Source organism: Perca fluviatilis, chromosome 9 (assembly GCF_010015445.1).
Source record: "Perca fluviatilis chromosome 9, GENO_Pfluv_1.0, whole genome shotgun sequence".
Classification (NCBI taxonomy): Eukaryota; Metazoa; Chordata; class Actinopteri; order Perciformes; family Percidae; genus Perca; species Perca fluviatilis.
Window position 1 is genome coordinate 22,284,540 of NC_053120.1, and position 23,786 is coordinate 22,308,325.

General features: G+C 41.3%; 1 protein-coding gene across 2 annotated transcripts in view; it reads right to left on the minus strand.

The window, feature by feature from the left end:
• Positions 1-161: 161 nt before the first annotated feature.
• Positions 162-23,786, minus strand: part of qsox1 (quiescin Q6 sulfhydryl oxidase 1) — a 28,041-nt gene continuing 4,416 nt past the window's right edge. Inside the window, exons 6-13 of one of the 2 annotated variants that reach the window (XM_039812346.1) lie at positions 23,585-23,730; positions 20,269-20,403; positions 20,056-20,185; positions 12,244-12,366; positions 10,466-10,598; positions 8,910-9,086; positions 2,493-2,654; positions 162-1,801 (exon numbers count right to left, since the gene is read on the minus strand). In XM_039812346.1, coding sequence (XP_039668280.1) covers positions 1,011-1,801; positions 2,493-2,654; positions 8,910-9,086; positions 10,466-10,598; positions 12,244-12,366; positions 20,056-20,185; positions 20,269-20,403; positions 23,585-23,730 — 1,797 coding nt within the window. In that variant the 3' untranslated portion in view covers positions 162-1,010. Of the gene's footprint in view, positions 1,802-2,492; positions 2,655-8,909; positions 9,087-10,459; positions 10,599-12,243; positions 12,367-20,055; positions 20,186-20,268; positions 20,404-23,584; positions 23,731-23,786 lie in introns of both variants that reach the window. The other variant, XM_039812345.1, reaches the window with a different exon arrangement.

Sequence of the window (23,786 nt, forward strand, 5' to 3'; positions counted from 1 at the left end):
AAGGCTGATCCGCTCTTCTCTGGTAAAAGTTAGTTTGGACCGGCTGGTCCAGTCACAGTATTCAAACAATATGATGCAGCTGTCAGGCAGACAACAAACTTTAAAAACCCACTATGCATTTTTCGGGACTGGGGCGGTTTTTAAAACATCTGATTATTAAATGAAATGCAGAAACATTTAATTTATTACCTGATACATTGACTTGATAAACACAAAGATCTCAGTGATTGATTGGAGGGAAAACAGATCGTCTATAATTTAAGATACAACAGAATGTTTTTTAAATCAAAGAATAACCTATTTGAGTATTAAGTTCAAATGATTCAAATATTTTTTACATGTAAATATATAAAAAATTGTGACTGAAATAAAAACATATTTTGGTTATTCTGATCATAGTACACAGGGAAGTAGTGTAGGAGGTCTTTGTCCTACTGTAAGATATAAAAAATATAACAAAAGAAAAATCACACAAACAAAATGTTACAAATGTCCATAACTCAGTAAAGCAACACAAATCACGTATTAGTTGCATTTACAAATAAAAAAAAAAAATCATCTCATATTGGGTTTAATTTTATCCTTCATAAGTGGTCAAACTAAAAAATCAAAAAATGGATTATCCTTAACTCAGGCACAAACCACAAACAGAAACACACTTATGGAAATATATATCTATAGGCACATATTTTCCACAGTTGAGGTGATGCCTAATAAAGCTCTGGAAGACAGATTAAGTGTAATTTTAAAAAGGACCCCCCGCCCCAATTTTCAAAGATTTGGAAGGTAGTCTGCTAATTTTCCCTCCTCTCCAGTTAGACATAACCCATCCACAACATTCAGGGTAAAACACACTGTTGCATACTTTGGCTGTAGGTAACAGTTAAGTGGACCACCGAAGATCGCCTTAATCTTGACACATCCCCTAGCACTAACCCCGACCTTAGCCTACATGAAGCTAATTAACGTTAATCATTGCGGACTCAGCTCCAATTTGGATACACTCTGGTTCAGGGCAGGCCTACTTTAGCCCGCCGTAGTCTGAGGCGGGTCTTGAAGAAAATGTACATGGACAGAAGACACATGGAGGACAGGAAATAAAGGATGACACACAGGCTGATGTCCACTTTGGAGAAGCCAATGCTCAGCACAGACATCCAGCGTCCCCTGTGGCTCAACTCTGCCTCCTCAACAAAGTACTGGCCGGTCAGTTCTCGCTTCTGCAGCCGCTTTCTCTGCCGCCCCACATCTTGCTCAAAGTCTGCTTCCATAGGCTGCAGGCCCACCATCCCCAGCCCTGCATCCAGCTCCATGCCGAGCCCAAACACAGGCCAGGGCTCCTGCTCCTCCTTCCTCTGCAGGGTGCGTTGTTTGACCCGCAGCGCCTTGGCCTTGTAGTGCTGGTTGACAAATGAGTCGAGATCCACGATGTCCTCCTGCAGCTCTCGCATCCTCATCCCCACAATGCTCGGCTTCCTGTGGGCCTGCCGCCGGCCTCGACCCACCTCCATTTCAGGCTTGGCCCAGGGGGTTGTCTCAGATGTCTTACCCTCCATCCCATCTGCTGCTGCTGCTGCTCGTCCTTCCCCACCTTCCTCCTCTTCATCCTGTGGCCCCTCTTCCTCCTCCTCCTCTTCCTCCTCTTCTTCCATGGCGGGTTGCGATGGCAGAGGATGTGCCATTGAGTCCAAGGCCTCCCTGGCTTTCCTCTCTACACGTTTCTGAGCTTCTAAAGCTTGCTGCTGACTCGCGTGTTTTTCCCTCTGTTTTGCCAGGATCTGACTTTCATCTTCGAGGTAGTCTGACAGGGCGATGAAAAGAAAGACACAGGGAAGTTATTTCTAAAGTCATCACCTTTAATCTAGAATCCGAGGCATTACTTATCATCTTCGGTTCATCTGAATCAATGGTGAACGTTCAGCTCAGAAACTCTTTTTTTTGCTATTCGCTCAATACAACAAAAAAAGTATTACTCACATATTAAAAGAAAACTACTGTCTTTTATTAATACTTTACATTTAGAGAAGACTTGATATGATTTAGAGGATACATTCTCTAAATTTGATAGAATTTGGCAAACCCAATTAAGTATGTTGCAGCATGAAATAAAAATAAAAACTCGACACAAATAAGTGACAGATACTGTACAAGGAATTTGGGTGACAGTGGGATTATCTAGACTCTTTGTTACCTTGTTTCTCCTTCTTTGTTTGTATGGCATTACTGTTCCTATGTTTTTCATTGACTGAGAACGGGGATCTTTTACAACACATCCACACATACTATATTTACATAACATATTTTTTTGAGCAGCTTACTTCACATACAGATAACAAAAAGGAAAGACACAGGAGGATGTCATGATTATTAAGCTCTAGACTGCTTACACAGGCAGGTAGAAGGAAGAAATACATTTCTTTTATTTGGTAAAAATCCTTGAATTCATGAGATATGATCTCTTCAGAAAAGGAAACTATGGTTTTAACCTGTACCTGTGAGGATACTGCTGGATGAGAAGTGGGACAGGAGGAAGGGGAGAACCTGCTCCTTGCTCCACTTGTGCTCCCCGTTTTCCTTCACCGTATGGCAGGCTGGACACATTTCTGGTGGAGGCCACTGGATCTTTGGGAAGTTGGGGTCTTCACTCAAATCACCTGCAGAGATGAATGCAAAAGTAGGGTTAATGTAATGTATTGTACAACAGAGTCCTGATCACGTTAGAACTGAGCAAAGATCAAGCACACAGCAATATAGGGGGGAAAGGATGAATTGTGACCATAAAAGGGTAGCTCGGTGGTTGAAAATTAAAAATCCAAGAGCCACAGAATTAAACCTAGTGACATGTATTATTGGCTCATGCCGTTTTTCTATAAAACTACCTACTAAACGACCTAAGTACAATTACACAAGCAGTGTCATTACTTGATTATTTCAACTGTGTGACACTTTACACACCTTTATTCCATTACACTCCACTATATTTATTTAAGTTACTTTGCAGAATGTTAAACATATGATTAACTCAGATAATATGACGCATTGAGATACATACTTGTGATACTTAAGTACATTGGCTGCAAATACTCTTAAGTACATTTTTGAACGCAGGGATTTAAATAAAGAGGCCCATTTCTTTCACTACTACGGCTTTCTCACAGCAACAAACTAATAAGTACATCACTAACTTATAGTAGATAATAACCAAGGTCAGAAAATGTTGCATGGCTCGAGATCTTTTGCCACATACAGGAATCACACAACATAAAGCGCCCAGTCAGCTGCTTCATCCATTGTTGTTTCTTCTATTCTCCTTGTTAGTGCACTGACTTGAGGATGTAAGTGCTTTGAGGACTGGATGCAATCTGTGTTGAACCCATTTGATCTTGTCACAGTGCTCGTAAATACTAAGTGCCTATATGCATATGTGTATGTGTTTAAGTGTGTATATGTAAATCATCTGTCTGTGTTTGTGTGAATGTAATCTAGGGATTGATATTTGTGTGTGTGAGTGAGAGAGAGTATGACAGGGTCTAACAATGATCAATGGGCTTCTGGGATGTCCCAGTGGGAGGGGTGGTGAGATAATAGATGTGGCCAAAGTGGACAGTGGACAGCACACACACACACACACACACACACACACACACACACACACACACACACACACACACACACACACACACACACACACACACACACACACACACACACACACACACACACACACACACACACACACACACACACACCTCAGTGCTCTGGACCAACTGTCTTGTCCCTTCACACCCCTTTGAAAGCAACTCCAATCTCCAAATTGAACATGAGAGCAACAGAAACCTCAGAGGGGAGCTGCCCTTCTAATGAATTAGAAACTTTCTCCTTTAACATGTTTTCTTTCATGTAGCCGCTGCCCGCTAACGCCTCTCGTCACTCACACACAACATTCATGCAAACAGACTGGCAGAGGAACAGGCATCCACGCAAAAAATACTCATACACAGCAGACACACTGCACAAATTCCCACAAGGACACACACACAGGGCAGCATCTAGTAATAAATTGCTTGTTGTCACCAACAGGCCTGTGTGTGTGTGTGTGTGTGTGTGTGTGTGTTTTGTGTGTGTGTGTGTGTGTGTGTGTGTGTGTGTGTGTGTGTGTGTGTGTGAAGAAAAAAAAAATAAGAAGAGCAGCAGGTCTGTCACTTTACAGGACTGTCAATTTACATCCTCCACCATTTACGTCCCCGCTTCCTCCTCCTTCTCTCCACCGCTCAAGATTAATCTCAGTCATATGCATGTGTGTATGTACTCTGCATACAGTACTTTACATAAAGGATACATCAATTTTACTGTGTCCTGGATGGGCTTCAGCCTGTGGGTGTGTGGGCTTTTATACATTTCAGCAGGTGAGCGCACACACACACACACACACACACACACACACACACACACACACACACACACACAGCACAGATCTCTTTCCTTATTCTAATCAGCTTGTCACGTTTGCGGCCAGGGTGACTTTAGCCATACCAGCCATATTGAGATTGCCACAATGGCCTGTCACAGAGATGTCATCACCGCTGCGCATACATATTCATCAGGTATAAATATGTATTGTTCAGTACGTCAAACTAGCTTCCTCAGCACTAATTCTGTAAGTGATGATCACCTACACCACATAGCATACCGAGCCATCATGACTGCTGGGCAGTGTGCATGATGTCAGACATTTTGCTCATTTAGATAATCGAGACAAAACCTAAACCAGGAATTCTGTTTGAATTCTGTATGAATCTCACATTTGGGTGAACCTCGAAACTTGTATTGATACCGACTCAAATGTGTCTGGAGCACACATTACCATATAATCTAAAACTGTCAAATACTGAAAACTGGCATTGAATGTGTAGTTTAGTTTAGTTTATTTGACAGAGGACATTAAGTCACACATAATTACAAAAATTTCAAGTCCAAGACTAATTTCCATTGTGGTATACAAAGGAAAAGGATAGATTGTCAGCACACTGAAGTTTGCAAGCTTCCAGAAAAATGTACAGATTTTGGCACTCAATGTGACATTGAGATCATTGAGGCTCTGTTGTTATAAATAAATAAATATTATGTACCACACTGAGTTGTAGTTGTACAGCTCTATCCTTTAAGGGTAACCATCCGAGCTAATGGAATTGCCGTTTCCCCACATATTCCATTGGGGTTCAAGCCCAACTCAACCCTAACTAACTGGGGTTTGTCTTACTATACTCTTTAAACAGTACAGTACAGTACAGTAGTTTCTGGTTTGAGTCAAACTGTTGCTAATTTTAGACTACTTTGTGTTAGGACAACATTTAACATTTGAGAATGTCATCTACCCCTGTATTAGTACTGAAAACTCAGGTGCTGTTTTGGCACTAGTATGGAAAAAAGATGTACGCATGGGAACACAGTCCTAAAGATAGCCAGGCCTGCTGCTGTTTTGTCTGTAGAAATGTGAATCAGTCTCAGCCTGTTGACAAGCAGCAACAGGACTGAGCTGCCACCGGTCTTAATTCTGCTGCTGCGAGGAGGCAGAGGGCCCTGGGGCCTCTTTGTTGCCAGCTAAATTAATTGTTCGGCCGCTTTACAAATAGCTGCTCTTTTATCCATGGCTGCTCCCGAAAGGAGGGGCGGGGAGGCCTGCTAAAGAGCTCCACTTTAGGCAAAGGGGAGAGGAGGGGCTGAGTGGATGGAGGGATGGAGTGTGCACTCCTCAGGGAGACACCACCACTCATTGCTACAAACACAGCCAAACCCCCTTCTCCTCCCTCTCTCTCCTTACGATTCACCCGACTTATCCCTTGTGGACCTACGACTCACCCTCCACCATGACTCACCCCCCTGCCACACGCCACAACTTGACCCATGCTTGGAAAGGCTGTGTGTGGGGGTTTGGGAGAGGGAGGAAAGGAGGGGGAGAGTGTGTGGCTTGTGTCATGGTGTTTGCCACCTGCTGTAACACAATACATTGGGAATTGTGTGTGTGTGTGTGTGTGTGTGTGTGTGTGTGTGTGTGTGTGTGTGTGTGTGTGTGTGTGTGTGTGTGTGTGTGTGCAAAAAGAGGGCTGGTTCCTGGGGGACCCATCCTGCAAGGATGCTGTGCCATTACTTGTCAAGCACAGGATATGAGTCCCAGGGGATGGTGAGTGGAAAGAGAGAAAGACTGCAACAGAGATAGAGGAAGAGAGGGAAGACGGATGGGTGAAGGTGGCGGGTTGAATAGTGTTTAAGCGTCTGGGGTGCAGACACTCGCAGGGACGGGTGGCATTCTGGCCCCTGCTGTTCAGGACACAAGCTGTCCCTGAGATAGAAGAGGGGGCAGTCAACACAAACAAAAGATAGTGATTTAACAAAGTGGGCTGTTAATGACAGCCCTGTGCCTAATAAAATCATATGAACACAGACAAGAGAGGAGGGATGCTTAGGAGCTCTTTAATACTCTGGAGACTGATGTGCAGAAGTGTAATATGCTGATACAGCACCGTCAAAAAAGAGAGAAAACTTTGTCCATTTACAAGCAGAGGAAGAAGAGACAGACTGAGCATTAGAGGAGAAACAAAAAAAGTGCAATGTAATGCAAAAAGAAAAGATAAGATTTATTTCTGTGTATGGCCTATAAAAGTTAATAAGTAGGTAATTATGCTGCAGAAATTTCTAGTCATAGATTTCTCAAAGACACAAATCGTACAGTGGAGTGAAGGGGTGACGTTTGGGGTACAAACCTATGAGGACAAGGCGAATGAGCATGATTTGGGGTAAATAAGACTAGAGGAGATAGGAACAAGAAATGGTTGAGGACTGGTAAGGCGATAAAGTGGGGACAGTGGGGTATGGGAGAGAATCAAAGTAAGTGTGTGGAGAAGGACGGAAGATGGCAGAGGGGGGTCAGGAGAAAATGGGTGAGGCAGAAGCAGATGATGCTTGGAGGACTAAGACGGGGTGACAGCTGGTGTCTGATCTGAGGATCCATCCTTCCTCCTCCCCTCAACCCTCTTAGTCGTATTACAAGACTAACTGACCATGAACAGACAATCTTCCCCCAAAATTGAATAAGGTAATGCTTAAGATCCCAAGGTGTGGACGGTCACAGAAAAGAGGAGTGAGGAAAGGATGGGATGGAAAAAGTGGAGGGACAGGGATGGCTTAGCAAACTAAGGTGTGTCACATAGACTTAAATCAGCTTCACAACTTTTTTTTTTTTCATTATATACTGTATCTCCTGTATAGTGTCCAATATACAAAATAAACATATTCTTTTCTGCATTAGGGCTGCAACTGACTATTAGTTGTTATATTTGATTAATACATTTTGTCTTTTATCTATATAATGTCAGGGAATAGTGATAAATGACCGTTATAATTTCCCAGAAGCCAAGGTAACATCTTCTTGCTTGTTTTGTCTGGCGAACAGTAAAAAAAAAGCAGCAAATCCTCATATTTGAGAAGCTGGGAGCCAGAGAAACCTTGGTGTTCTTGCTTGAAGGATGATTGAAATGATCGAGTATCAAAATAGTTGCAGTTACATTTTTCTGTTGATAAACTGAATGGCTAATCGTTTGAGCTCTACAGATTAAAAAAATACCACATTAAGTTCAAAACATAGAAAATTCCCCAAATCAAACAAGACCATTACCAAGGTGGCTGACACTTTGTGCTGACCCCTACACAATATTTTACAGTCTGCCACAGAGCCGGATTTCACAGGAAATCTGATGAACTGCTTTATGATGTCTCAGGGTTTTACAATTTTGTTTACTTCATAGTAGTTTACCTCATTTGAATGCATGTTCCTTGTTATGAGGGTCCTTTATCATGTCTTATCTTTCTTTTGGCCTTCAAAACAAAAGCACACATCCTCTTTGTAGCAGAAAGTAGTTTGTGGGAAATATGGTCTTCACTAAGCTAAGCTATAGTGCGTAGTTTCTGTCTCCCCCATGAAGAATTCTAAGTAATGACAACAACACTGTCGCATCCACATGACGCATGCCTTCAATGATCGCGCACCCCTCCCTCCCGTCCTCCATGCAGTTGCTAGTAGCCAAGAAGGACACAGAGGATTAAAAAAACATGGACTCTTCAGAAGAGGTAATGATCTTCACTTGAGAGGGTGTGGGCTGGCGATTTTCGCGCCAGACCACACCCTTGTCTAAACATAGCCATACTGAGAAATACAGAGAGAGTGGAGCTGATAGGCTTAATTAGCTTTGTTGCAACTCATTTGGCAATGGCTCAAATGTAACGGACATTCATTAATATAAAATAGTTGCGCACTTTAGCTTTAAAGACACAGTGAAATAAAAAAAAACACATACTCTAACCCGGTGTTTATTGTTTAGTTATCGCTTGGAATATGGTTAGATTTTTTTAAAATGATTTATATCAGAATTTCTCTCTATCCCTCTTAACATTAAAAATACTTTTGATGACTCATCTTGAACTCTAGGGGCGTATACATAAATATATCCAATCAAGTGTGATTTGAGGCATCTAGCTAACCCCGCCTATCATATAAAACCGCGAGCTGTTAGCTTGTTGGTCATAGTAGCTAGCATAAGGATATTATGGGAGGTGTGGATGGAGGCCAACAGCTCTGTATCTCACTACAGCTTTGTATCGCTCCATATTCGCTAAGCCAACCCCACGCTGGAGCGATCCAATCTGACATATGAAGGATTTTATTTAAATAGTAATTGTACCCCTAAAGATGTTATAACAGCGGTTTCATTGTCATTTTAGGGAAACATCTACACACTGTATACCACAGCTGTAATTGAAATAGAAAGGACAATCACCTCTAGTTTGCACCAAAGGGATTCTGCAAACTAGCTACAGATGATCGTGTAGCTACAGATGATCGTGCTGACTCTTACCTGCCAGTCTGTTGTTGACACGATTGTGTCTGGACCAAAGCCACAGCACCGCTGACGACAACGTGTTCACCTCCACCAGACTCTCTGTCGCCATAATTTCAAAGTGCTCGGCACACGCGCTGCAGCCAAAGAAGCTGTGGACATAGTTTCTCATCGCACTCAGCACCTCCTGGGGATCTGGGGGGAAAGACATTTTATGTTGTCAGTCAATGTTGAGCACCAGTAATCTGATCAAAGTGAGAAATGTGCTGCTGTGTATGTCACAATAACAAAAATATCACAAACGCCTTCCTAACACCAACTTTGTTCTATTTCTTGATTTTGTTACTTTAAATGTTTTTGTGGTAACATCTTTGGTAATATATGCAACTAAAAACGATGGTTAAAAAACAGCATGTTTACAAAAATAAAAGCTAAATCAAAGTCATTATCTCCTAGTTGAAGCCCATCACCTGTTCTTGTAAAGCTGGTTGTTTCTATACATTACAATGTCCTGTTAGCCTGCGCTGTAGCCTGAAAGCTTGCTAATGGCAGTGTGGGTCCACAGTTTCCTGGATTCCCACGGTTATGTGGGCCAGGAGTCACAGAGAGCTGGGTTAACCCCATATTGAGATGAATTATCTATGCAAATGGGATAACCCAATCTGGAGATTAAATACATATAACCCTCTGTGTGAATGGTGGCCATGCTGTTGTCTCAGGACTTCAAACAGTCTACAATCATATTTTCCTAGAGCTTTTTGGTTTTGTTCTCGATTTAGCAGGACCTTCAGATGAACCGTATTGATAGTGGGAGTGTGTCTCTTCATGAAAATAAGGATGGGCTTGTATTCAAACCTATACTAATGTGTTCACACCTTTACTAATCTATGCAGCGTGGGTGTATATAAATAGAGTTTTATCTGATAGTCAATACTGTACAGTGTGTGTGTGTGTGTGTGTGTGTGTGTGTGTGTGTGTGTGTGTGTGTGTGTGTGTGTGTGTGTGTGTGTGTATCCTCCCATTAAGCTGGTGGTATGTGGGGGCCAGATGGACACCCTTTTGCCAGGTCCATCTGCAGGTCACATGATGGTCCGTAAACCTCGGGATTAACCTCTGTGTGTGTGTGTGTGTGTGTGTGTGTGTGTGTGTGTGTGTGTGTGTGTGTGTGTGTGAGTTGAAGGGAGATTAACGTCCCAGCCAGGAGTGGAGCCTCCGGTCATCTGCCTGTTTTATTAACCACTCACGTTCCACTAATCTAACATAATCCTTTTTCACACAGTCACAATTAGGCTCAATTTTAGTTGTGACAAAAATGACAAAACATAGGAGAAAAACTCAAACTTCATCGTGATATTTGTTTGTGTTCTCTGTGATGTTAAATCAGGTCAGTGTGAAATAAAAAGCAGTTCACCAAACATTCCTGAGCTAACTTGTTTACAAAGCCTCACAAAGCCCTCATCCTCAGTCCACCCATCTTTGTGAACTTTCAGTGGCCCTTTTCCTTCACAGCAATACAAACTCAGTGTGTGTGTGTGTGTGTGTGTGTGTGTGTGTGTGTGTGTGTGTACCAGTGCCTTCTGCGTTCTTGGCCTGGACAGTGAGAGTATGGAAGAGGGTCCACATCCCGCAAGGGTAACGTCTCAGGTGGGGTCGTGAACCCTGACAGCCCACCCACCTCTCTCCTTCAGGCAAAGCAGTGTCTGGAGACTGAGAGAGAGAGAGAGAGAGAGAGAGAGAGAGAGAGAGAGAGAGAGAGAGAGAGAGAGAGAGAGAGAGAGAGAGAGATCGCTGATTATTTAGCCATGTGATAATCCTGCAACTGCCATTAATGTTATTAATTAATATTCTATATTTTTCTTACTGTCAACAAATCCCACAAAAGACCAAAACAAAAATGAATTGATCCCACTAACAAATATTGTCTGTGTAACAAAAGCCTGAGATAGCTTTTTCCTCCTTGTTATATGTCTATTGACACCACACTGTTGCACTGCCATGTTCTTTTAGTTCTACAACTACAAGTAGCCTTGGTTGGGAAACACTGCGAAACATAAGTGGATGAAAATATAACAAATGCATTATTTAATCCTATTTGATAAAAAAAAATTATAATGCCCAGTTGTTTAAAAAAATAAAAATATACAGTATATATCATGGCCCATTTTTAATACATCCTCAGTAGGACTGAATGTCTAAATGCCACAGACAGAATAGGAAAATTGGAAAGTATTGAAAATAAAAAAAGGAGAATAACATCAGCCTTATCCTTTAAATAGGACTACAAAGATTCTCTAAAAAGTAGAGCCTCTTCAGCATCTCCCAACCTGTTCAAGTTAATGAAAGCCACGTAGTTTTCTTGATCAATAAGAAGTCAATCTTAGGTTAATGGCTCAGCCCTCCACTAATGAACAGAAGCTATCCAGATCTCTAACCACGAGCCACAGTTGAATCCAATAACATATTTTCTCTGACATAAAGTCGTTTCTCTCGCCACACTGCATTGCCATCACTGGTGTGATTGACAGGGTTACTCACATGTCAATAGTAAAGATTTTGGTGTGTGTGTGTGTGGGTGGGTGTGCAAAGTCCATTTCCTCTGAGGCGAAGTCTATTCATACCTTCCCATTGATTCATTGATCAATTGATTTGCCTGCTAAAAGCTAATGATGTAAGTAAGTGACTCTTTCAATTTGCGAGGGGCGGTACTGTAGGCATGCAGGCTTCATTCCAAAGACAACAGCACATAGATCCTCAGCTATATGTGCTGGCACCGAGACAAGGACAAAGTACATATTGAAAGATCTGGATACTTATAAAATGTATTTTTATCTACTCATACTGGGTTTTTATAGACATTTTCAGGATCACATTTTAACATTTTCTTTGACAGGATAGGCATCACTTTGATGCCTCTGAGGTGGCTTTGAACTGATTATGTGGCCAGACTGACAGGTGACCTTGATAGCTCAGTGGAACAAAGAGGCTACTCCCAGACAGACGTCCTCACATCAGTCTGGGTGCATTTCATGATGCCCTGCCCTCTGCTTACCTGTCTGGTCCTCTCTTGTCTCCCTTCCTCTCCCTTTAAGATGCCTGCCTGCTCAGGCTCACAAAAGTATGTTCTTTTTCTCAATTTGCATTCATGTACTTACCTCGATGCAGCATGTAATGGACAGACCACTTCTGAATCCAATGAATACCAAAGATGGAAGACAGACTTAAAAAGTTAACTATGTCCTACATAGGATGTTGGCTTGACTGACGGTACTGAGCCCCAAGTTCATCGCAATATTCAAGAATAAGGTGAAAACTTCAACTGGATATTTGTCTATCCAGCTCTGCCTTGACTCACCTGAGCTGAGTTATCCAGTATCTCTCTGAGAGCCTCATAGGAAATCTCATTGCCAGTCTGGTTCTGTAGCCAAGAGTTTAGAGACTTCAAAAGGCTCATCACCACTGGACGGCCTGGAAAGTACTGCAGACATTAAACAGAGCATAATGGAAACAGGTGTTAACTTTACGAATTGACAGAGACCAAATTGTTGATTTTGGAGCTGATGAGATGTAAGAAGAAATGCAAATAACCATTATTTTCATTGTCGATTTATTTGTTATTGATTCATTCATTAGACATTTAGTCTATAAAATGGTGAGAAAAGCACATCACATTTTCCCAGGAACCAAAGTGATGTCTTCAGAATGCTTGTTCTTTCCGGCCAACAGCCCAAAACTATTCAATTTACTATCATTGAAGACATGAAAACCCAGTATATATTCACATTAGAGAATCTAGTGATTCTGTCAACTGAGTAATTGATCAATCAAACTAATTAGTAGTACTAGTTTTAGCTCTAAGTGCAAGTGTAGTTTATTGCGAAGGAACCAAAACTCCTCTACACTGTCAGTTACTTGTAATCCCTTTATTTAATTATGATAGTTATGTTGGTAGATACCATTAGATGAAATAATCCACTGATTAATATTCACTGATAAAGTAAAGTTTATACAATCTTACAGCTCTGGTATTAGTTGTATGCTTTAGTGAGCACATGACCATCTAAATGCTTAACAGTTTGCACCACATAATAGCTTAAAAAATATAGACTGCGCTAATATTTCTATGTAAAAATCTTGTATTTATAAAATATTTATTTTCCATGTGCTAATACTGATACTAATGCCCCATAACGTTCACACTCCTTTGCCTGAAATGAACATTTCAAATCAACATCTTCACTTTTGATGAACATGATTTCTGTCCTACTAATGCACACAATGTACCAAGCAGAAATGTAATGCCTAGATTATCAGTTGCCAACTCATCCTCAACTATGTTGTGCACGAGGTTTACATCCTGCACAGATGTTGTGGTTTGAGTGTTTTCCCTGTAAAGAAACTCACTAAATGTGACAGCAGCCGAACTTAAGCCTCTTCCTTCATTAAGATCCATTTCCTAAGCCACTAAAAACCACTTAGCTGCTGTCTACTCAGTGCTTCCTCCTGATGTGTATTTACATCCTTTCAAACTAGCACTACCATGGTAACAACCACAACTGTGTGGAAACATGATACTGTAACTAGCAGAGGTAGGCACACAAAGAGAAAGAGAAAATCCAGCTGATGGGTGTCTGAGACCAGTGATGACAGAGTAAAGACATACACAGACAAACATGTCTTCACACATACGTTACTGACAATAGAAACAGCTGATGTCTTCAGAGAAGAATGCTTTAATACAATTCAGCTAAATGTGCTTCCTATTCTTACTGTAAGCCTCTCTGTGGAACAGTTTATGATAATGGTCCTGTTTCAGAAAAAGGGATCAAGCTTTTTCCAAGACTTCAACAACAGCCAAATAGACTATTTCCATGGTAACTTTCATCTAGGTCTGCAACTACAGTAACAATTATTTTTTATTAGGGATTCATCGGCTGATTACTTTTTTAAATAACTGATGAATCATTATGTCTATAAAATGATGTTAGTGAAAATCCCCGTTATAATTTTCCAAATGGCCCAAGGTGACATCTTGAAATGTCTTTTTTGTCAGACCAACAGCCCAAAACAAAGATATTCAGTTAACTATCATGTATGACAAACAAAAGCATCACATCTTCACATTTAAAGATGCTGGATCCAGCAAAGGTTTGTCATTTTTGCTTAAAAGAAAGAAAAAAAAAAAGACTAAAACCACTGTTTCATTATTAAAATAATTGGCAAGTCATTTTCTGTTGATCGACTAAGATCACTAGTTCTACTAGGTTTGTTTGTTTTACTCATTTTTGAACGACAGAACAAAGTAAAAGTATCACTCAACAATTTGTTTAACCATAGCTCTTGTCAAAGTGCATGACGACTGTAGAATAGTGAATCTAAGAGAGAACAAATACCAGAAAAAAGAGAAAGCAGACAACTTTAGTCATCCAACATATGGACCTTTATGATTAGCATCACTGAGTCTTTTTAAATTTGTCTCCACCATGTGTTAAACTAAATACACCTGCATGCATACACACACACACACACACACACACACACACACACACACACACACACACACACACACACACACACACACACACACACACACACACACACACACACACACACACACACACACACACACACACACACACGCACGCACGCACGCACGCACGCACACACACGCACACACACGCCTTTCAGTCCACGGCTCAGCCGTCTATTCATCACCCTCTAACAGGATCTGTGTATTACACCCTGACCACTTAACCAGACCCCCAGTGATTTGCTTAAACCTCCTTGTCCAAGGCTGACTGAGTCCTGCTCTGTCCTGCATCCTTCCCTCTGCAACAGAACACTCTTGACTCCATGCAGCGCCTTTCAACTTTAATCAACTTGGCCTGCAGAAAACTGTCTCTGTGCGTAAACAGCTGAATTTCAACATATCGTTTAGTAAGCAATACATAAGCAACTGCCTTACCTAACTAAAAATCACAGTCAACTGCAAGTATACTATGTGATTCTCAATAATAATAATAAATAAGATGTGCACTACTTCAACACCAAACACACACACAATATTGGTGACAGCAACAACATGGCCCAATAAATAATTAACAGAAACAACTATTTTATAAATCCTTACTGATCATGAATCATCTACTATAATTGCTTTTAATATTGTTGCAACATCAAACATTTTCAACTTTTCTAGCGCACACACACACACACACACACACACACACACACACACACACACACACACACACACACACACACACACACACACACACACACACACACACACACACACACACACACACACACACACACACACACACACACACATACACCTTGAAGTAATAGTTGCAAAGAGCAGACAAAGGCCTCTGATGTGTGCTGCTCACTGCTGGGAAAGAGATCTAATAGGTTTAGGTCTGGATCTGGGGTCCGGATGCCAACCGCTCAGAAAAGCTCATTAAACAGCCATATGAATTTAACCAGAAGAGAAAACGCAGGTGTTTCTCACAAATGGGTTTAACTCTGCATCACCAAAGCAACACTATTCATGAGATCTCTGGGTCTGGTGATCGCCTTAAAACTCAAATGTTCACCAGCTTTATAATTTTATTTGTGCAAAAAACAATATTTATGTATTTAGATATTAGTCAGTTTTATCACTATATATATATATCTTAAATTGATTTAGTTTTCTCTTATTCTCCCTGTCAGAGTCCCTGGCCTTGATCATTGACGGTGCACAATGTCAATCAATATGCCAAATATATTTCACTGATATATTGATCTATTATGTGCCAAAAACAGTGACAGGCAATGAAGAAAAGACAGGTAAAATGACAGCATACACATTCAGGTGACCGGGAGACAGTTCAAATTTAAAGCTATAGTGCGTAGTTTCTGCGTGTCTCCCCCATGAGGAATTCTAAGTAATGACAACAACACTGTTGGCGCGTCCACATGATACAAGCCTACATGATCGTGCAGATTTACAGTATAAAAGAAGTCCAACAGTTTAAAAATGTTATACCAAAAATAATACTGCCTGTTTTCCACATATGTATACAATGTACTTACAGAACACTTCTCTCCTTCATGAATACTCACTCTTGGAAACAGTGTAAGTGTTTAAAATGTAATTACGAGAGACAATAAGGATGCTCGTTTTAGATGATTCATCGACAACAAACCATCACAGTGACACAAAAACAAAAAAATGGATCTTTACTGATCAAATTCAGTATTGGGAATAACTAGTGATTAAACTGTAAACACCCATTTTATCATCTCTACTAGACATCTCCCTCTGCATTTGTTCTCTCTAGCTTGATAAAAGACACACAAGCATGCACAACCCCTCCTCTAACCCTGTATCCCTCCTGCCCCCATCCCAGTTGGACCATGACAATCCCCTTCACCCTGGCAATATGTCATCCCTGATCCGATTAGTATCAGCAGCACTTGAGAAACCGCAAGCTCCTTGTGGTGAGGGTCCCGAGAGGGAGGCATCTGTTGGCTGCAACAGGGCAGACCAGGCCAGGCTCGGGGCAGGAGACAGGGGTGAGGCCCCTTGGTAACAATCTAACTTCAATCCACTGGGGAAGCATGGGGGGGGACGCTGCAGACATGTGCCACAGAGTGGAAACCAGGCAAACAGCAGCCTCATCTTTACACACAAATATTAAAATTTGTCACTGAGAGAAACCTACTGAAAAAAAGCCAAAAGAATCAACATTTTTTGTTGACTTGCTTATTATGATACATTACACGAACAGCTGGTTTTAAAAGAGAGCATCTTTGGTAATATAGGTGTTCCTGAGCCCTGGCGTGAGAAGGGCGAAGCCTGGGTCCGTTTAGACCAAAGCCCCCCTCTTAATTCTTTGTTTTATTCCCCTGCCCCTCTGTCCCCTTTAGGCTGAAGGGCTTCTTTCAAGAAAAGCAGGATAGAGGTGTAATCCTTAAAAACCTTGCTGTAATGCTCTCATGCTTCCCAAGATCCAATTTTTTAATCCTGATATACATGTAGAGGCTTCATAAATCCAGCTTCAGCCTCCTGACAAGACAGTAAATCTAGTAATATTATGGCCGGGTGCAAAGAAAAAAAACAAACGAAGAAAAAAAATCCAACATCCACCATGTTTACATGTTTGGATAAAGATAAAATGATGGGATGATTGTGGATTGGAAAGAAACAAACAATTCATGGAAAAACAATTCTTGGACCGAACAGTGTATTTTTTTTTAGGTCAGGGTAAAAACTAAAAAGTACATGAAAGACATGAATACATATTAATTTACACACAGACTTTGCTTTTCCTCAAGATGTACAGAACAATGAGTAGTGGATATACAGAATATTTATAGGCAACTATTTTTTAAGTGATGTTCTAGCAAAAATTTTAGGATTGTTAGTCAGCCAAAAGAAGCAATGACATTTTATAGAGAAAATTATTAAATCGAGAAAATAATTGGCAGATGAATTGACAATGAAAATAATAATTAGTTTCAGCCCCTATACAAATGCATAATGGCAAGCCCACACAATATCACCCATGCAAAAACACACAGTCGTGTATGCAAATACACTCTCCACTAATTATTCCGTTTGGTAAAAGTTCAAAATTGTGTCATGATCGAGGAAATGTGTCACCAGTGTAAAGTGATGACACTCGGCACTGTGGTCAGGACATCATGAGTCACTTTCACTCTAATCTAATCACATGACTGACGCGGGGAGTTCCGGTGTCAGAGTTTTACATTTAATTTTCTTATATTCAGCATATGAATTGCATTCTATGAAACTCAATATAAAAATGTAGTCATTAAATGTGTGTTTGCTTTTCAAAGTGCACCAGTAAGCATTTTCTGCCATTCTATCCACTCTCATCCCAAACCTCTAGTTTCACATCAACTTGCTTTTCTTACATTAACGGTTCTTAACAAGCTGACTGACTCAAAGGATTCGGCCTCTTTGTAGCGAAGATCACTCAGTTAAACAACAATAAGGAGAAGTCAGCTGCAACAATGACGACCTCCTCAGCTACACAAAGCCCTGCTGAGTGGCTGGTCCATCATAGTAGGGGGACAGGCTAAAAATACCACTCGGACCTGCCACTATTGACTAAACAAACTGGAGCTAATGGGAGGCCTCAGTGCTCAGTGTGTGTGTGGGCACACACACACACACACACACACACACACACACACACACACACACACACACACACACACACACACACACACACACACACACACACACACACACACACACACACACACACACACACACACAAGCTTGCTACAACGCTTCCCTAGAGAGTGAGATATAATCAGAGAGATTGGTAGCAGACTAGGGCAGTGAGACAGCCTGGTGCGTAGCCAATAGGCAGGTCAGGCCTCATCATCACAACATGTTTGCCTGGCTGGCACACTTCAGGGAGGAAAAGAGGGAACAAGGGAGCATGTGATCAGTAGCGGAAAAATAAAGTGGGGAAAAGCATGTAAATAAAAGCTGATAAATCAATCAAACATGAGACCCTGGACAAAAAAAAAGTATAAAAAGAAATATGTATCCTTTAAAGTTGGAAGACTGAAGAGAGCAGAAATGAAAAATGGAAAAGGAGAAAGAGGATAGGGGGAACCACAGAGGCTTGGCACGTTCACAAGTACATACAGAAATGCCTGTGTGACACCAAAATAGCAAAACTGCATGAGGAGAACAGAGGAGGAGAAAGAAGAGGAGGAGGAGTAGTGGCTGCGTCTGTGGGTGGCAGCCACGCTTTAATCCCCCCGAGAGCCAACATGAAGAGGGTCAACAATACCCGAGAGAGTGTTTGTGTTCCTGCTCTAGTCAATGGCATCCACTTCTGCTTTCAGTAATGTGTGTAAGTGTGTGGTGAAAAACAAAAGTGAATTTGACAAAACAATTAATTAGGTAAATTTGCCAAATAATCTAATGGATTCTAATGGAATAAAAAAAAACATGTTATGAAGAGAGGACCTTGAGCTAAATGCTGCAAAACAACAGCTCCAATCTAAAATGTGAGCAGACATTCTGCTGTCTAACTCTCCATCTAGTGGTGACCTGCTGTAACTACACATTTCTGACTGGATGTTCATTATACTTAGTTTTTTTTTTTTTTATAGAAACAAATCAGTTTAAACAGATTTTATTTCCCTATGAACCAAAAATGTGTTGTCTTTCCTGACAACATGGCATCATAACTTTGCGTAAACATAGATACCACATTCCTAAAGCCAAATGGACGCATTTTGAGCTATCCATGTGTATGACTACGCTGTATACAGCGGATGTAAACATACACACCACGTGGCATGTTATAGCGAGAACATGCCGTACTATCGCGAGAACAACGTCACACGCGTGTAAAAAACCCCCCACAAAAACACGGATAAAACGACAAAAACACGGAAAAAACGACAAAAACACGACAGTGACCAATGCCACACGCTTAGGAAAACAATAAACGGTTGGGTTTAGGAAAGAAACATTGGGGAAGGCTTAAAAAAATAATAATAATAATAAAAAAAAAAAAACTGTTGAAAAACGCCACACGTGGGACACGATCCCGGCTCTCCTGGGTGAAAGTCCTGTGTTTTAACCAACCCAACCCAATCTCCTTCCGTGGACTTACGTCCTTTCATACTACTCGCTGTGGCGAAAATTCACATGTAATGTAGGTCAATGGCGGCCGAACAGCGTTGATTATGCGTCTTGATAACACGCCAAAATGGCATATGAATTGGCGTGTCATACATACGCCACTTCATGAGATCAGTCTGTTCCTGATCGCCATAGTTTACAGTTAACAATCCTGTCCCCTGGTGACAAGGACAGCTAGGAAAATGTTTCCGATAATAGAAAGAGAAGAGTAAAATGAGGGAAAAAGTGAATGAGCTGCTTATTAAACAACAGAATCATTATAAATGAGAAAACAATGAATTAATTAAATACAGCATCTTCCGCACAGCAACGTTATTTTTTTTAAATCAGATATTTTACCTGGATTTAGTGTTAAAAAGGTGTTGTTTTCAAATAAACAAAACAAAAATCTAAATATTATAAAATAATGAGCCCTAATCAATGTATATCATGTGTTACACATTATGTGTCTATGCATTACTCTCTCTCTGCTAACTCTACCTTTGCCAGGACAGAGATGTACTTCTTGAGAGAAGTCAGGGCGTCTCCTTTGATGAGAGTATGGGCAGCTACCTCCACACGCAGAGAGTAGTGCAGCGTGGACTCCAGGTCTGCCATGTACACCCTGGACCTGGGCACACAATCACACACTTCACGTCAACAAATAATAAGAATGAGCATACAAAAGGACAGAGCTGCATGTATTGTTCATACCTGTTGAAGGGTCTCCAGGGCTCCTCTGTGCTGTTGGTGAGGACGTCTAGGGTGACCGGTAGAGGCTTCCCTGACCGCACCACCCCCGGCAGCCTCTGGAGGGCGTAAGAGTAGAAAGTACGAGCCTCAATGTTGCTGAGGGAGAGAAGGACAGGTGAGACTGACCTTTAGGTCACTCAGCATAGACTATATGCACAAACATATGTAGACACCCCCTCTCTTGCTTTCCTGATAAAACATTACAATGATCCCATGCATAAAGAAGGTCCAGAAAGAACTGTTTTTCCAGTTTGGTTTGAAAGAATTTGACCCATCCAACACTTTGTGATCAACTGAAACCCCAGACCTTATCACTTAACATCAGTGGCCGAACACACTGATGCTCTTGAGGCTGAATGGGAGCAAATCTCTGCAGCCATGTTCCGAAATCTTGTATAAAGCCTTCATAGAAGAGTTGTGGCTGTTATAGCAGAATGTTAATGCCTAATGTTTGGAACGAGATGTTCAACAATCACATGTGGGTGTAATGTTTGACTGTACACTTTTGGCCATATAGTGTACATGTAACCCAGTTTGTACAGCAATGTGTTAAGAGCATAGCTTTAATTCTGCAAGGAACCTGAAACAAATGCACTTTTCAAATACACTCACGTTTTTTTATTTTTTTTTATTTCAACCTTTTGTTTCAGCAGTCCACTGCCATAAAAATCGTTTTATGACCTGTATTTCTTTGTGGCCATATATTTTATACACTTACGGGAATGCATTTTAAATACTGAGGCAGATCGAAATCAGTTATAGATCGGAACAGGTGGGGCATGCCCCCCCCCTCCTCTCTTTTTCTTTTTTTTTAAGAAATAGAATAAAACTGGAACAGGATGGTAATAAGGAGGATGGATACTCTGGGCCCACGCTCACTCACACCAGCCAGGGACTCAATTACACCTGTGTGTCTGGTGGGAGTGTACAGATGTGGAGGGAGAGCCATTCATCCAGTGATCCCCAGGGTCGGCGGGCAGGCAGGCAGGCGTCAGGGTGGGCTGGGAGGGAATGCATTCACCTGGGACCAGCACACATTACATGCATGACGGATGTGAGACGCCCCCTCACACACACACACACACACACACACACACACACACACACACACACACACACACACACACACACACACACACACACACACACACACACAACGGCACACTCTGCTCTCCCAGGATCAATCAGACATTCAGCGATGATGGGAGGCCATCTGTCGCCGTGTGAGGCTGGGGCTTGTTTGGCAGGTGAAGCCAGAAAAGCAATGGCATTGTTTTCATGCAAGAAATTAAAAAACCTCCCCTCTGTACAGTGATGGAGATGAGGGGGGTTGGAAGGGGAGAGATGGAGGGTGAATAAATAAATCAGCAATAAATCATTTCCTTTTTGCATTTGTCAACTAAAAAGAGTCCTCTTTGCATGCCAAGTTATTGAAACAGCCAAACAAAGAGGCAGAAACAGCAGATGAATTTGCAGGGTGAGGAATGATCAGCGCCGCTTTATGATAGTGAATAATGGGAGCGATTTTGATGCTCTGATCCCATTAAGAGGCCAGATGTTTAAAAGCATTCTCATGAATAGGGTTCAGATAATGAGCACACGATGAAGGTTTACGGCAGAAAACAAAGTTGTCGCGTGTGGAACAATAGGAACCAGGGGAAAATAAACTTGGTGTTTGTGTATTTCAGATCAAGCTAAATGGAAATTACTGTAAAAAGTTTGAGGTGTTAAATATAGGTTGTTATATATACAAAATGATCAATATGTACCAGGTACAGAACATAGAAGATATACACAAAAACAGTTCATGTTGGCAGAGCCTCACAGCTTCACACATCACATCCATCCACTTGCTTTTAAAAATGTTAGCCCTACAAATCGAATGCTGACTGGTGGATAGAAAAACACATTCAGAACAGTAACAACATTGTTTTTCACAATGTGTATTATCCTGTACTTCACAGATAACAAACGGCAGATCTGGATGGTCTTAACTCAAGCTCCTCCTGCTCCTGTTGGAGGTGGCGCTTGTTACCGTTTGGCACAACCACAATATGGCCTCCACTATTTGAATGTTTACATTGTGGGTTTGTCATTTTTAGGACTGTCCCAAACCAGCTAGTGGGGAAAGGCAGTGAACAATAAAACCTTCAGACAGCGAGTCTGCCCCAGCGCTGACTCGATTCTCCTGTGCCCCTCGATGTTAGTGCAGCGCCACAGAACAGGGGAAACACTGTATAAATTCACGTTCTGTCCTGCACAACAACACAGGTGTTCTCACTTATTCTGGCTCATTAGACCTCTGCTCAGGTGGAAGTTGGAGAGAGCTATGCTGAAATGACAAGGTCACCAAACCTCATGAACCAAAGACATAATAAGGGTGTAACCTCTCTCGCAATTTCGGTGGAACAAAATCCGGCTGGCAAAATTCACTCGTGTGGTGTAGCCAAAAGCAGGAAGGGACAGGAAATAGGGTGGGTTTAATCAATTACAATTACTTAATAACAAAAAAAACACGCTATCTTTTTTAAAGTATGCAATATAAATACAACCACAGTTTAAAATGTTTAATAAATGTAGGCTGCCCTCCACGCTGGCCTGTGTGACTTTATTTTTCTTAGTTATGTTAGTTCTTAGTTATGCTGCGTTCCAGACACAATTTTGGGTTGCCATTGTTGTTTATGAGTGTGTGACGTCAAAAACTGTAAGTGGGAGTACAACGATCTGGTACGAGTTCACGGGTAGGAAGTTACAGGTTTGACTGCCGTTCCAGGGCACTTTCACGGGTAGAAGGTTGTGAAAACACGAGTTACGGGTTGCCTGGATCGCAGCGTTAGTAGCGATCTGTTTGGGATACAACCTTAATGCTAACTATCTGGTCTTTGTAATTTGTCAAAACACAACTGTTACTAATGCCTGAAATATAAACACACCTCATCCTTCAACAGGGAAAGACCTACCAGACACTGACCTTTGGTAAAAGCAAATACAGTATTCATGAAATGGTGTAACAAATCTCTGTTTTCTAATATTACCATTAGGGATACACATACAATTAAAATGTATTATTATTATCATCATCATAAATCTCTACACTGCACAATACATTATGTATATTTGAAAAGAACACAGAATCTCAAATTTGGCATATTTTTGCACATATTTTCTTATATTTTTAGTGGAAGCTGCCAAACATTGTCAGGATGATAATACTGTAGTTATAAATAGCAGAGCACTGTATAATGCAGTGGAAGTTAAAGACGGCACAGATACTCACACTTTGAGTCTGGTTAAGTTGCCTTGAGGAGAGTAAAGGTAGCAGGATGGAAACTCAGTCACTCCCAGTTTGGTTACCAGACCTTCCTCAGTGCTCAGGACTCTCCGCACTGCGACGTTCTCATACTGCAGCAAGTCCAGGGTTACCTGAAGAACACAGTACACACATACACATACTTCAAACTAAAGATTGTAGTCATGTT